The sequence below is a fragment of the Balaenoptera ricei genome, chromosome 21 (genome assembly GCF_028023285.1).
Source record: "Balaenoptera ricei isolate mBalRic1 chromosome 21, mBalRic1.hap2, whole genome shotgun sequence".
NCBI lineage: Eukaryota > Metazoa > Chordata > Mammalia > Artiodactyla > Balaenopteridae > Balaenoptera > Balaenoptera ricei.
Window position 1 is genome coordinate 5,665,182 of NC_082659.1, and position 15,028 is coordinate 5,680,209.

The 15,028-nt window shown below is 40.0% G+C and overlaps 2 protein-coding genes across 2 annotated transcripts in view; one reads left to right on the top strand and one right to left on the bottom strand.

The window, feature by feature from the left end:
- The window catches only part of ASB5 (ankyrin repeat and SOCS box containing 5), an 87,351-nt gene that overhangs the window by 36,601 nt on the left and 35,722 nt on the right, over nt 1-15,028 (top strand). Inside the window, exon 2 of the mRNA XM_059909217.1 lies at nt 221-507. Coding sequence (XP_059765200.1) covers nt 312-507 — 196 coding nt within the window. The 5' untranslated portion in view covers nt 221-311. The remainder of the gene's footprint in view (nt 1-220; nt 508-15,028) is intronic.
- Nucleotides 1-15,028, bottom strand: part of LOC132356727 (uncharacterized) — a 58,059-nt gene that overhangs the window by 25,601 nt on the left and 17,430 nt on the right. Inside the window, exons 2-5 of the mRNA XM_059909802.1 lie at nt 9,360-9,455; nt 7,212-7,311; nt 4,662-4,771; nt 18-525 (exon numbers count right to left, since the gene is read on the bottom strand). Of these exons, the coding sequence (XP_059765785.1) occupies nt 18-525; nt 4,662-4,771; nt 7,212-7,311; nt 9,360-9,455 (814 nt within the window). The remainder of the gene's footprint in view (nt 1-17; nt 526-4,661; nt 4,772-7,211; nt 7,312-9,359; nt 9,456-15,028) is intronic.

Here is a 15,028-nt window from a genome sequence, read left to right on the forward strand (position 1 = left end):
TGTATAAATTTCAGTACCTGGAGTTTGAAGTTCGGAGCAGGGAGGCGGGATGTCATTTTGCAGCCAGCACGGAAAGTCAGGAGTGTCGGGAACCGGCAAGTGTTGCCATGGCCCCCGCGGAATACTGTCAGACCAATAGGCGGGTGCGAAGCACTTTTACGGACAGTATAAATATTTTGAGCTGGAGGCATCGTTACCAGCTGATATTTTCCTTCCTCAGGACCAGCTGTCCAGCAGCATCCTGGACCGGAGCCAGGCACATTCGGGACTTGGATCTGACCAAGGGCGGCAGCAGCAGGGCTTGGGCAGCGATGTCGGTGGTAGAAGAAAGCCGGCCCTTCGCTCAGCAGCTCTCTAACGTCTACTTCACCATCCTCTCCCTGTTCTGTTTCAAGCTCTTTGTGAAAATCAGCCTCGCCATCCTCAGTCACTTCTACATAGTGAAAGGCAACCGCAAGGAGGCGGCCCGGATAGCGGCTGAATTTTACGGAGTAACCCAAGGACAAGGTATGTTTACGGCCTGCGCTCGTGTTTCACGTTGACTTTATCTTGCATGCACAATCCAAGAAAACATCCCATGTTTCCCTTAGGGACTGCTTCAAAGCGAATATTTTGCCAACTCCTCACTGCGGAAAATATTTAACTCCCTTCATGGCCTCATAAAAAAGAAACTTACTTTTTCTGGGTTAATAAAATCAAGGTATCGTTGCAGAATAGCCTAACGGAAGCATAGTTTTAAATAGATATCAATATTTTCCTATTAATAAATATTTTCTAACTTTTAACATTTCCTGTGCCAAGCCATGCTTTCACAGGCTTCAGTTACTGATTGCACTTCAACTGTCCTTTAATATACCTGAGATTTTATGATTTTTTAAACCAAGTCCTTAGTTATATGGAAAAATAATTGTTATAAGAGAAGATTTGAAGGTTTTATTGGTTTCTCACAATTTTTATTTGACCAAGGTTAACCGCTTCATTGTAAAGTAAAGCACAATGTGGTGAATATTAAGATTTATGGCGTATGTTTTCCTGATGGAATTGTTCTTGCTTTTGCTCAATTTGTAAAAACTTGATTATATGAGAATAGGAACATGAATTAACAAATGTAACACGTATGCAACCAAGTACATCCATCATGCTTCCTACAAGAAATGGAAGTGTGAGACTAAATGAGAAATGATCATTTTGACCCTTAACTTGAAAGGCTGTAAAACCATTTCCATTCTATTGGACTGATATTCTGCATAATAAAAGCAATTCTTAGGATGGGCTTCAAGGTGACATTTTAATTTCTTATAGCCTTTTGATTAATTTCTGGTTTGAAAATCATCAGGCAAGCATGCGCATTTTACAGCCCTACATACCTCTAAAGTAACTTTAATTTTCAGAATCAAAATACATTATCACATAATTAGAGAGTGTAATTTTTTTTTTTTAAAAAGAATGCTTAGAGTAGAAAGCTTGCCTTCTTCAAATCTGTTTTTCTACATTTTTAAATTTGTGGAATAACTTATTTTAAAATCTAGGCGACTCTGTAGATACATGGAAAGTTGAATAAAGGTAGAAGATCTTTTTTGGTGTATGAGGTAGATAAGGAGTACATTTTTCCTGAGGAAGGTTGTTCTTATGCAAAGTGAGGAATTTATGTGCTCATTCAAAGTGAGGGAAATCTAAATGCCAGGATGAAACTCTCACAAGGAAGATGGGATCTAGAGAAATAGACAATATTTAATCCTTCCCCACCAGCTCTGCTTCAGACCAGCTATAACTATTTAAATGCGGCATACATCGTGTTGGTAAATGGAATATTTTGTTTAAAAACCAGCAAACATAGAAGACATTTTAAAACAAAATCCATACTTTAAATTTATTTTTTTAAACCCGTATTTTTAGATATAAGACTAAATAGGCTATGCGATCATAAGGTGAGAAAGTTTACTGTCACGGGCAGCCCATAGCTCATTACCTCATACTCAAATCTCGTCTACGTATTATGAGAATTGCCGTGCATAAAAACTGAAGTATTGGCTAAAAATCCACCATTTTTGGTGGATTGACAAGGGTTTTAGAGGAAGCTTTGGAATCTCCTTTTGTACTTATTTACAAATATAAAGAAATACTTGTCCCCTCTTTATCCTGATCTCAGTGTGCTCATGCTGGGAGGTCGTGGAAATATGTGAAATGGCTTCCATGTTCCCGCCTACTTTTATGAGTCTGTGTTAAGATATATTAGAACTCTAGGATTATATCCCAAAAAGGAGAGAAAGAAATCCACACTCACTAATAGAAAATACTTTTCCTGGGAATAAAAATGGGGAACATAGAGTTTTCAAATGTTTGTTTTCTGTTATTTTTAATTTTGTATCTGTTTAACAAAATTCTCCCTTCCTATAGCTTGCATTAATCTATATACTAAACAATACAATATATTATTATAATTTTTATTCAGTGTAAGCATAATTAGTCTCCAATTTTATTTTAATATTAAGAAGACAGTCAGGAACCTTACAAGCTCTTTCTTGGTCTACCTCTAAGAATTAATTCTTCCTTGCCTAGGAAATCATTACTTTCTCTATTTTAACATAGCTTTTTCTTTTATTTACTACTACTAAACTTATTTTTATTTTGTTTATGTTTTTATGATTAATCAGGCTTAGTTATCTTTGTTTAATCTAGCAATTTCCTCCTTCCTAGCAGAGATTATCACCTTCATTCCATTCTGAATTAGGTTTCTCATTCCTACTTTCAAGACTTAGCCAGATCGTTCCCCAACATTTCTGATGTGGAGTTGCCAAAATCCATGAAATATGAGATGATGTGTGCATTTTCATGTCTTTCATAATCATGGAAGACCCTGTTGACAACATTCTGGATGTCCTTCCCATGAGCTGTAGTGCTTTGGTATGAAATAAAAGAAACTCTGTCTTCCCAGATAAGGTTGCAAATCAGCTCATTGTATTAGACAAATATGGGATGAGCTTTCTTAATGCACTTTCCAATCAGGCTTGAGACCAAGGTATGATTACACAACAATAATACGGAAAAGCAACATGGTAACTAAAATCGCTTAAGATTGTTTCCTTCTTGATCCCTTTGCTATGCCTATAAACCTTAGAAATCTGCCTTTTCATCCTTTCATTAACTCTGCCATCGTATTGAAAGGACCCGTTAGGATTTTCTGTGTAACTATCTCCCTGTATGGTTCTTGCTGTTAAGTGTCCTGGTGATAGTCTCCACATATCAGAGGTCTAGTCTGTTTTTAAAGCTAACACTTTACTTGGAGACTGAGTGAGACTAACAGGAGTTGAACGGCGTCTCCAGCTGTAACATCAGACAGTACGGAGAGCAGGGGAAGATGCAGGGGAGAACACTGATTTTCTGATATCACTCCAAGGGCTTGGAAGAAGCCATGTGCCACTAATAACCCACGGACACTTGGAGAGACAGCTCCCCTCCTCTGCTAAGGGTCATACCTTTCAAGTTCTATCTTAGGCTCTGAGGAGAGTTCAGTAGTTTTACCTACACGTGGACAAGGTCAGTTCTAAGTACCTGTTTATTGAGCACCCCTGGTATGGAGGCATTGAAGAAACAGGATATAAAAAAGGCAAAATGTATTGTTCCCAACTGTAAGTAGGTTATTCTAGTTGAGGAGATGGTATATCTACATGTAATACTTACTTTCCAGATACACTAAATACCAAATGAGCCTAAAGACTGGAAAGGTCAATTTCAGATTTGGACCTTCAGAGACATTTTTATGGAGGAGGAAGATCTTGAGTTGACCCCAGGAACCCAGGAACCCAGGAACAAGCAGAGGCAGGAGTTGGAGTGCACATAGGATATTAAGAGACAGTAGATCTGACTGGAGTCGAAGTTTCATGCAGTAGAAAAATGATACTAAATTGGGCACAGATATGAAAGAATTTGAACAGCAGGCCAAGCAATTCAAACTCAACTTTGAAGGCAGTAGGAGTCACTGAGAGTGTTTGGTATGAGTGAAGGTAGGAAAATGGGAAGAGACACGTACAAAACGCTAATTTAAGGTTGATTTATATAGTAGTGATCTTTGGAGTTGGGCAGTGGGACAGGTTTGAAGGAGGTAGACCAGTTAGGCCCCTGCCCCTCTTAAAGAGATGAGGACCTGGACTTGTTTGGTGGTGGTGGTGTGGATAGAAAAGAAAGGATGACAACAAAAAATAAATAAAAAGAAGAAAAGGAAAAAGAATGAATCTGATGATACCTTAAATAGCATTGGCAGAGAGAGTCAATGTTACCTTAGGGTCTCCCAGAATTAGTTATAACAAAGGACAAGCCTGTCATTCAGAAAGATTAATTACCCACCCAGGCGAGCCTGCAGTTCCCAGCCTGTGCCACCCCAGAGAGCTGGGTCTTCAGCTGCTTGGTGAGTCTGGTGGGTCACCTATCTCTAGTGTGAAATGTCAGTGTGAATCAGGAAGTCATAGAACTAGAATCTGAATTCCAGCCTTGCCTTTGATTTGTTTACTGTTTATTCCCTTTGTTCCACTTTTTTATCACCAGGCAACATTCTGGTTATGACTTGGCTCTCCATCTGCGTCTGTCCACAGAAAGAGAATGTGCTGGCTTGCCCCAGGAGTGTTTTAATTCATCTGACATTCATGGTTCTCGCTGTAAATTACTATGTTTGCATCTTGACATCACTCTTTAGTGCTCTGTGCTCTTTGAGTTGTAAGTCCACCTCTGAGATGTAACTTTGCTCCAGCTTTGCTGACAGATCAGGTTTCCAAGCCTGCAAGGCCATGGGCCAAATGTTAGAGGGTGGAAAATTCATCGAGGTAATGTCTCTGTGAGGCTTCTTGAGAAACAATCTAGTGACACCCAGCCTCTTTGGGCGCTCCTTTCAGGGTTGAGGCTTTATATAGACTACAGAATGTATGTAGAATCATCTGGTAGAATATTTGTGCTTGTGATTTCATAAATTTGATTTCAGGGTTGCCATTAAGCATGCTTTTGTTTGTTTGTTTGTTTTTTGGTGAATCTGTTGTTGACACTTGGAAATAGGATATGGGGTAAACGTGCACCACTAGTCAAATGGCAAAAGGACTTGTCATTCCAGAGAAGAGTGTAGCCTGGGTAGGAAAAGCAGCTAGAATTTTGTATGATGTAATATTCTTTCTCCATCAGTAAAGTCCATCCCAGGTTTAAAAACAGCTTTAAGAATTTAACTTTACAGCAGATGCCAGCAAGTGCAGCAGTCATATCCATTATACCTGTTCCCAAGGAACAACTTGTTTCATATGATTTTTGGTACTACCATGTTGATTGTCTATGAGGTTAGTTATCTTGGGAACATTTCTCAGAATCTCAGCAATGAAAAATTTCAAGCCAACCTGTAGAATGACTTCTTTCATGCTGTTCATTGTATAAAGGTATAAAAATACCTTGAAGATGTGAGAGTTTGGGGACACATTTTCTATACTTAGGTGGAAGAACACCACTAAGAATAACTGGAATCAACGGAACTGCTCTTCTATCACAATAGACATGACATTATAATCAAAAGTGCTACCAAAAAACAATGTAAGAGACTTTAATTTTGCCCACGTTCTGCTATTTTTTGGAAATGCCAGAGCACTTTTTTTGGAAGGAACCATTATAATACTGTGAAGTAGAACAGGAATCTGGGAACAAACTTTCCAAGTTTACAAAAGACTTTGTCATAGTTTAATGTATTAATATTGTTCCTCTTCCTCTATATTTGGAGAAATGCATGGAGTTTTGGAATTAAAGAACTCGGCATAGCTCATGATAGCTTAGGAGGAATCAGTTTTCCTAGGGATATTCTTCCCATACCTTTTACTTGTGTGTCTTCTATGTCAAAGGCCTGTGCTAGGCATGAAGGATAAAATATACAAACAAACCACAGTCCCTCTCCTAAAGGTGTGTATAGTCTAGTGGGAGAGACAGAGAGAGATAATCAAGTAATTTAAAGCATGGTGAGTGCTATTTTACCAAGTTGAAGAGGCGCTCGGGGAGCACAGAAGAGCAAGTATGGAGATAAGAAGAGCTCTGCCTGGGGTTCACCAGTTAAATAAAAGCTGTGCTAAGCCCATGCATCTTCTCTCCCACAATCGTGCATGTGTCCTTATTCATAATGCTTGAAAGCTCCCCCGTTCCCCATTGTTACTCTCTGTTCTTTTCATCTCTCAACCTACTATTATTATTATTTCTAAGAATTTGTTTTTTTAGGAAAGAGCAAGTGTGCTCATTGCTTATCCACTAAGCCTTTTGAAGAATGACAAGTATTTTGGTGAACAATTTCAAAATGAAGTTTATATATAGGTGACATTGTTATAGTCAACTCTAAAATTTTTATATAATGAGGACAGTTAAAGGATGAAAACTAGGTCTCAACCCTCTGCTTTCCAATTTACTATCTTTTTCAGAAGGTGGTAAATTATTAAAATAAGATGCTTTTCTTATTAATTGACATAACTGATACAATTTGAATTTAATTCAGTTCAATAAATACTTGGATACCTACTCTGTTCCTGGCACAATATTATGTGCTACATGTACATGGACGGATATGTATATGTGTATATATGTGGGTGTACATGCAAATAGTTACTACATATAGTATATGAGTTGCTTTTTGAGTAACAGGAGACTTGGGTCAGTGGAGCCAAACTTTGCACGTATAAAACAAGCAAACAGCAAGCAAGTAGAAATTCATAAGGTGCTAAATTGAACACAGTTAAGTTCTGCAATGAATGTTCTTTAAGAAGGTCCGTTGGGAGTATCAGGCCCTTCCTGAGAGAAGGTGGAGCTCAAGATAAAACTTCAAAGGCAGAACATATCTGGTTATGTACAAGTGTGGATGAAACCAAGCTGACGCTAAAGAAAAGGAGAACTTTTAGATGTGGAACTGAACAAGCATGGTTCATGGGGGCAAAAGTTAAAGGATAAATGTTAGGCGAGGAGACAGAGGCAGGTGGTTGGTGCCAAAGTGAAAAATAAATACACGTGTTCTCAAATCACACATCCAAAGTAAAGAGTTCTATTGAGAGTTTTCTAATGCCTTTACTGGATTCGGCCTACAAGAAAGAGTCACTAGGTAATGATGGAAATCAGTGCCACCATGAGTATTTTACAAAATCCTGGGTGTAATGAGTCAACATGTCATTACATGTGTTCCATGAACTACATCTCAAGAGAAGGTTGAATACCTCCTGGGCGCTGAGTCGGCTGTGCACATCCTCAGGGTAGCTCCATGGCAGCTCCGTGGATTCCTGCTTCAATCTCAGCACATTAAGCTCATTTTCTAACCTGGGGAAGAGAGAGGAAAGTTTATCCCCAGTGACACATGCACCATGTCAATGAAAGCAGGGGGGTTATTTGGAACGCCTCTTCCTCCGAAATCACCCTCCAATAGATTTTTTTAAAAAAAGAAAGTGTTTGGTTACAGGCTATGTAGAACTTTTGGCATTTCTTCTTTACCAGCTGCATAAAGAACAAATCATTCATTCTTTCCAGCCCTCTCACAGCAACGCTACAAAGCAGACCACTGGCTTTTGAGACTGGAAGTGCCCCAAGAATATCAGCTCAGGGAAGGAGAGGCTTACAGAGTCTCATAAATTGTTAAATTGTTAGCACTTCCAGGTGGCCTGTAATTAAACCAGTCCATTCTGTGAAATTTAGGTTGAAGAGGACATATATTAGAAGGGTCTCTTCTCTCAATCCTGTAATTCTTCATTGGCTACTGTGGGATGGGATTTTAAAAATCTGTCCACTAAGTAGATTTAGGAGTTTTCTAGAAGAGCCTCAGGGACTGAGAGACTAGGGCGGTGCTAGGGGACAAGTTCCCATGGGCCCCCTCTCCCTTCCTGAACAGAACAATTCTACTTTCATGAATCTTCGGACGCTGGACTTCAAGAGGCATTTTTCCTTAAAGAAAAGAAGAAAATAATGTTAAAAACTAAACTGTCCCAGTTTATTTAAAATATTATGTGAGTTACATGCATCTTTACAGACCCTAACCACCCTGTAAAATGAGTCATAACTGACTATCCATTACACATTCTTTCCTAGGGATTAGAACAACAGCAAACATTTGGGGCCCATCAGGAATGGGCATAACTATGTCAAATGGCACGAAGGCAATCTCTCTCCATGACAGCAGCTAAAATTTCCATGTCACCATTACTTACTGAGCAAAATAGAAGCATTCAGAAATACGTAAACTCTTTCCAAAAGGCTTATGGTCTTAAACTATGGGCAGAGTACAAACAAACTGAAATTCAATATGGTAATGCCATTGATGTTCTTAAATAGAAACGCCAGGTCATCTCCGTCGTCAAGTGTGCAGCTTGATTTAAACGAAAACTGACAACGATGCAGTTAAAGTTAAGGCCTGTGCATTGAAAATCTCCTCGCCATCACAATGCCACCACGTTCCTTGTTAGTTGACTGAGGCAGGTAGTCTGCTGCCAGAATGCTAAAGGATGCTGTTCTTCCTCTAAAGAGTTCTCAACACACTGTGATAGCAGTTAAATAATGAGCATGTAAGTCATGATGACGCTGTGAGTGAATTCCTCAGGAACAACCCAACACATCTTTGATTAACCGCTGGAAGATTTTTTTTTTAATTTATTTATTTTATTTATTTATTTTGGCTGCGTTGGGTCTTCGTTGCTGCGTGAGGGCTTTCTCTAATTGCGGCAAGCGGGGGCTACTCTTCATTGCAGTGCGCGGGCTTCTCATTGCGGTGGCTTCTCTTGCTGCAGAGCACGGGCTCTAGGTGCGTGGGCTTCAGTAGTTGCAGCATGTGGGCTCAGTAGTTGTGGCTCACGGGCCTAGTTGCTCTGCGGCATGTGGGATCTTCCCGGACCAGGGATCAAACCCGTGTTCCCTGCGCTGGCAGGCGGATTCTCAACCACTGCGCCACCAGGGAAGCCCCCGCTGGAAGATGGAGGAGCCACTTCTGTTTTCCAAACTCGACCTCCTTCACTAGAGAAGTGATGATTCCCCTCATCCATCAAGAGAAAGTAGTAATTTATAGAATGAAATGCTGCACCAAAGGAATTTCTGAATTTCAGAAAGTTTGGTGTCTTATTTCCCTCTTGAGCCATGATCCAGGATGGGGAATTAGGACAAGGAAAAGAGCCAGTTCCTTTAGAGTTCAAATACATAAAATCACAGATCTGTTGAGTCTGGGAAGGGAATGAATGCTTCTTCATAGTGACTCTCCAAGAACTAAAAGAAAAGGAGCTAAATGAAAATTTGAGCATTTATCTCTCTGTCTTTTCCCTGTAGTTATGATGAAATTGCTCATCCAGTAAAATCTAGTAGAGGAGTGAAGTTTTAGGGCTACTTACCATTTTTCAAAGAAATCAACAAAATAAGACTGGTTTGCGTTGGAGAGACTATCTCCTGTGTAGTGAATATTGAGTCCTAAAACGATGTTTGCGTATCTAATTGGTGTGACATTCCAGGAATGTGAAAGAAAGGGAAATCTGTTTAAGTAAGCTCAAATTTAGGGTCCATTGGAAGTAACGAAAATATTTTTTAAATGATTTTTGTTTATGAAAGTAAATTGTATTCAATGTTTGAGATTTTTGTAATCATTTGAAGTTTAATTTTTAAAAGCACACACGTGAGCACAAACCTGATTCTATAGCATTATAATGAATAATTTGATTATTTTTAAAAAATAAGATTTTCGAAAGACAAAGTATTTAACTAGAAGGAGAAAAGAAGAAGTTTGCAATTATCTAAAGCTCACGAGGCAAACTTGATTCCTGCCAAAAACTTGGATACTGAATTGTAACAGGACTACAGGGGAAAACTGCTATTATTCTAGAGAAGGAAATTATAATTTACTAAGCGAAGAGTCACTTGGTCCTTGAAATAACTGACAATGGCAAATAGGAAAAACAATGCCTTGGCTATTAAAGAAACTCAGCAAATATTTGTGGAATGAATAAAAGACCCCTGCATAAATCACATTGCTGGTAACATAGCGATTTAGTCACACATAAGTTTTTCTATCATGACACTTTTGAGATGTGTGGTCTTAGGAAAGTTGTTTAAAGTCTGTAGCCTCAGTTTCTTCATCACTAAAATGGACATAATGATATTTATTTCAGAGGGTTACTGTAAATTTCATATGGCATATAGTGTATTACCTAAACCACATGCCACGGTGTCCGGCTCCATGATTGTTAATTATTTATATTGTACTTAAAAAAATTTTTAAGAACAGTACAAAAGTTCCCACAATTTAGTAACACAGAGAAGCATCAATAAGAAAAGATGGTGAAATTATCATGTTATATTTGCTAAACAGTCGCCATAAGCAGGTAATCACACTAGGACAAGCAAGTGTTCTGTCCCAGCATCATGCTAGCTCTTCAGGTATATGATCTCAGAACTTACGTGGTTGGTTTTATTTATATGTCAATTTAAGAGTAACAAGCCGGAGCCCTGTGAAAGTTTAAGTAAGTTGTCAACTTTTTTCAGTTAGTAACTAAAAGCATAGAATTTCAAGCCAGATCCAACTGGCTCCTGAGATTTTTCTCTCAGCCACTTGGTTCTCCAACCACTGGTCTTTCACATGGTGTGAATGGCAGCCTCGGCAAAATCAAGCCTCAGGCTCCTCAGGTCTCTGTGCCACCCACGGGATTTGTCTACTGGCCCCTTCCAAACAGAATTTTAAGTATTTAATATGCAATATTTCCCCTAAATACAAGCAAAAAATGAGAAGTTGGTTCTGTGCCTTTAAGACTCAAGATATTCTTGTGATTCAGACATTTTTCTCTGACAGGCTTCACACAAAACAAGATTTTCTGAGCCATCACCTGGGATCGGAGCAAAGGGAGATAGCAGGCTTGGTTAGGATGTCGAGGACCTGGAGGGGTTGCTACGTGGGCGGGCCAGTTCACAGCAGGGGTTTTAAATGACTTGCAGACATTTTTTCTACCATCATATTACTCTGTCTAAGAAACTCCTCTTGCCAGAAATTCTTTGGACAGAAATGTTTTCCTGGGCAAACTGGTCAGGTACCTGGTTATGAGTGCACTGTAGAAAGCCTGGGGTTTTCTGGAAGGGCTTTATGATGAGTGTCGTGGCGTGTGACAGTGACATAGAACAGCACGCTTCCGGCTGCTCTGTTATCGTGGCCACCACAGAAAGGGCTGAAGCTTCTTAACCTCCAGCATCGCAAAGCCCGGGATGTTAACTTCCTCCGCCAAACTGGCCTTCTCACCCTTTTATTTTTTCTCTTAATCCCGGGCAGCGTTTTGAAAAGGAAAGACAAAAACCAATACTGACAGCACTAAGAGTGAAGCACTGAGTCAGCCTGTTCAGGGATTTGGCTTTTTTCCTTTATTTTCTCTGCTTTTTTTCTGCCAGCTGGTCTCTCCAGGAAGCAAGCAAAACATAGTTTTTCAGTGCACATATCTTACAGAAAAGTTTTTTTTTTTCTTACGAAGATAGAGGGAAAAAAAAACCTTTTTCTTAAAAAAAAATAAGCAGACTGTATCTGGGAAGAGGATGCAGAATTATATCATAGAATCATGGAATAACCTCAAAGTCTATCAGTGTTTTAAATTATCTGGGAACCTAGGCACAGGTTTGCAAAATAGCCCTCCAAGAACTTTTAAGGAACCCTTGCTTCTTTATTGGGCCACTGCAAGGATTATCTGAAGGTGACTAAGCCTCTACTAAGAGAATAATAAATCACAAATAATGATTGTGTCTTCTTTCTTCAGTATGAGACCATTAAGCTGTATATAGTACCATGGGGGAACAGGAATATTAAGGCTGTTCGTTGGCAGGTCTCTGGGGCTAGCGTCCCTCCTGCAGTGTCCATGACCAAGGGTGAAGCTCAAGCGCAAGTCAGAAACCAGCTTTACTACTGAAAGCTTGGCAGGAATATGGTGATGGACAAGAACTTTCTCAAATCAGAATGTCTTACGGTGACTTCACAAACTGGAGGGTACCATTTCTGAGATCACAGCAGTAAGTGATGATTCCCCCAGATTTTCGGAAGGTAGCTCAGACTAGCATAGTCTTCGGTAGACTCTTAAGGAATAATGCTGCAGATATAATACTGGCCATTCGTTTTATGAGATGATAGAAATCCAGCTCCGTGTTGTAATATCAGAAATTGAAATATTCTATAAGATATGCTATTTTTCAAAATAGCCAAATCTTAGGAGCTTTTAAAGCTATGTTTACAACTTGCTAAAACACCAATCAAATGTATATACACCAGAATAGGTGCACAGTTTTGCTTCATACGTTGCGTATAAAACAGCTTTTGGTAAATTACTGAATTTTTATATGATCGTGTAAACTTGTTACTTAAAGGAGTTCATTTGGAAATAATTCATTTTGTAAATATACATTTTCATATACTACATTTTCTTAAATTGAGGTACCTCTGTGTTGCTTTTCTGGTAAATATTCTGTGGTTAATAATTGTAGAAGGAGGAGAAAATGAGAAATGGAAAAAAGTAAACATCCTCTTTACCATAAAGTGAACCCTTAGTTTCTCAAATTCTCGGCAATTGAACTTAATAGGGGTGGTCAGCAAGTGTCTTTCTATTTCTAGCTTTGACTCGACCTACCCCACACTTTCTAGTGATAATGTCATATTTTGATTGTAATCCACGAAGTCTTTCCACACACACGATCCCTTTTCATCTCATCACTGACCTCTACAAACTACTAGATGGTACTATGCTTCTTTTACAGAGATGGTAACAGAGGCTTAAATATATAGACTTGCTCAAGGTTATTGATCAAGTTAGAGGAAAGTCAGACGTGAGCCCTGGTCTTCTGGCGTTGCCTCTGACATCGCTCATCTTGACCATTTGCAGCATTTTGTTTGTTTCATTTATACTATGAAACAAGCAATGTTCTTTTTCCAGAGCTATCTCTGTGGCGGGTTGCAGTCTTTGTAATAATCCTTCCTCGACCCAGAATTACTTAATACTTTCTGTGCTGCTTTTTCCCCATCTGCGTGGTATCCCAAACAGATTCAACATTGACTGTCCCACCAAGTCAGATCATCACCAGCTTGTGTGTCTCGTGAAGACAGAGGTTCATTTCACTCTCAGAGCTTGGAAAGATGCCTAGCACATGGCGGGTACTAAGTAAATATCCAAGGAAAGAAGGGAGAAAGGAAGAAGGGGAAAAGGAAGGGAGAGGGTGAGGGGATTCAAATTTAAGAATGTGGATCTTATCACCACTTACCACGGGGCATTGCCAATTCTAATCTTGCCTCGGCCAGTGGTGTGGCCCCTGTACACGCTGAATAAATGTTAATGGAGGGACTCTCAGAGTTAATTCTCAAAGAACAAATGAAGACAGAAAGTCAATACTGCCCAGAAATTAAATCTATAACGAATGCCCCAACTCCTTCTTCTTAATCAGACCTACTGTCCCTTTTCTCTGATTCCTTTCAACTTTATGCCTTGGCATTAGCCCTCCTCCCCAAATAAAACAGACCCTCAATGTACATTTTTTAACAGGAATAGTTAATGGCTGTGAATATCTTCAAGCATCTTCTTCATTTCATATTAACTCAAAGATCTCTTGCCTTGTGGTGAGGAATGCTACTTGTTTACCTTTTGATTTCTCATCTTAAGTGAGTGCATTTTTATTCTTAATATTTTAAACTTTCTGAGCCAAACTTCAACTATTATTAAACGTTTTCTCTCTGTTCATTTAAAATTGAATGCTCAACATGGTACTTCAAAGTGTGTGTCGTGAACTGAAAACACACCAAACACCAGATATCAGAACTATAACTGACAGGGCATCGCTCTTTTTCTGTCTCTACAGCAAACCAGGAAATTGTCAAGTCTTAGAAGGTGTTACAGAAGGGGTTTGGCTGATGTAAAACTTGTTCTCAATACCTGCTGAGAACAATTCCTCTGGACTTCAGTTCTTCATCCTTTAAGCCACTCTGTATGATACTCCTGGACCCCACATTCTTCCTCTCTTTCTTTATTTGGCTGCACCGGGTCTTAGTTGCGGCATGCGGGCTCTTAGTTGCGGCATGCGGGCTCTTAGCTGCGGCATGCGAGCCCTTAGTTGGGGCATGCGGGATCTAGTTCCCTGACCAGGGATCGAACCCAGGCCCCCTGCACTGGGAGCGTGGAGTCTTAACCACTGGACCGCCAGGGAAGTCCCTGGACCCCAAATTCTTTAGTACCTGTTTAAGTTAGCAGAGTGGTAGGAATAATAAAAATAAGTAAAATTTTTTAAAATCTTGCTTTTGCCTCTACACACAACGGGCTCCTCAGACACAGGCAGCCAGAGGATTACAATAGGAGGAATGTTTCAGTGTCAGGAGCTCTCTTCTCTGTGGTTAAGATACCAACAGGGAGAGAGACAGCCGTAGCCCCCCAGCGTGGGGTGGGCCTCCTATTGGGACATAGTTGGGTGAGGACAGACTGCCCGCAGGACGCTGGGCTGCTCTGCCCGAGTGTCCGGGGCGTTGCCTTGCCAGGCAGATTTGGGGCTGAGGCCAGTACCCCTGGGACTCCTGACTTTCTATGCTTTCTGCTCTAAGACCTACTTCTGCAGACATGTTCACATGTCAGAAACACACGGCAGTGTGCCCCCTCTTCACTTTTCACGACAAATGTCAAGATAAAACAAACTAGCTGCTGCCAGCGCCTAAACCTACCCTGAGCATGTGGTTAGTGGTGATAAAACTATTTGTGGCTAAAACTGCAGGGAGGAGATGCATTACGTGTAAAATTGTTTGGCCATTAAGCCCTTGTCCGTGGCGCATATCAGATTTTCCTCCCCGCAGCTGTCATCCTCTGACTGGAGAACACGGGTTGCCAGTTTCATTCCTTGTATGGGTTTGTGGCCTTTTTAAAACGTCACGCTGGCATTTGGTAGAGCTAGAACAGTGTGGTAACTAAGTGGGTAAAGAGAAGGAAAGGACAAGAAAAGCGTCATTTATGAGAAGAGTAAACACTACCCCAGTTCTTGGTTACACACCAGGGGCTGTTCTAAATGTGTA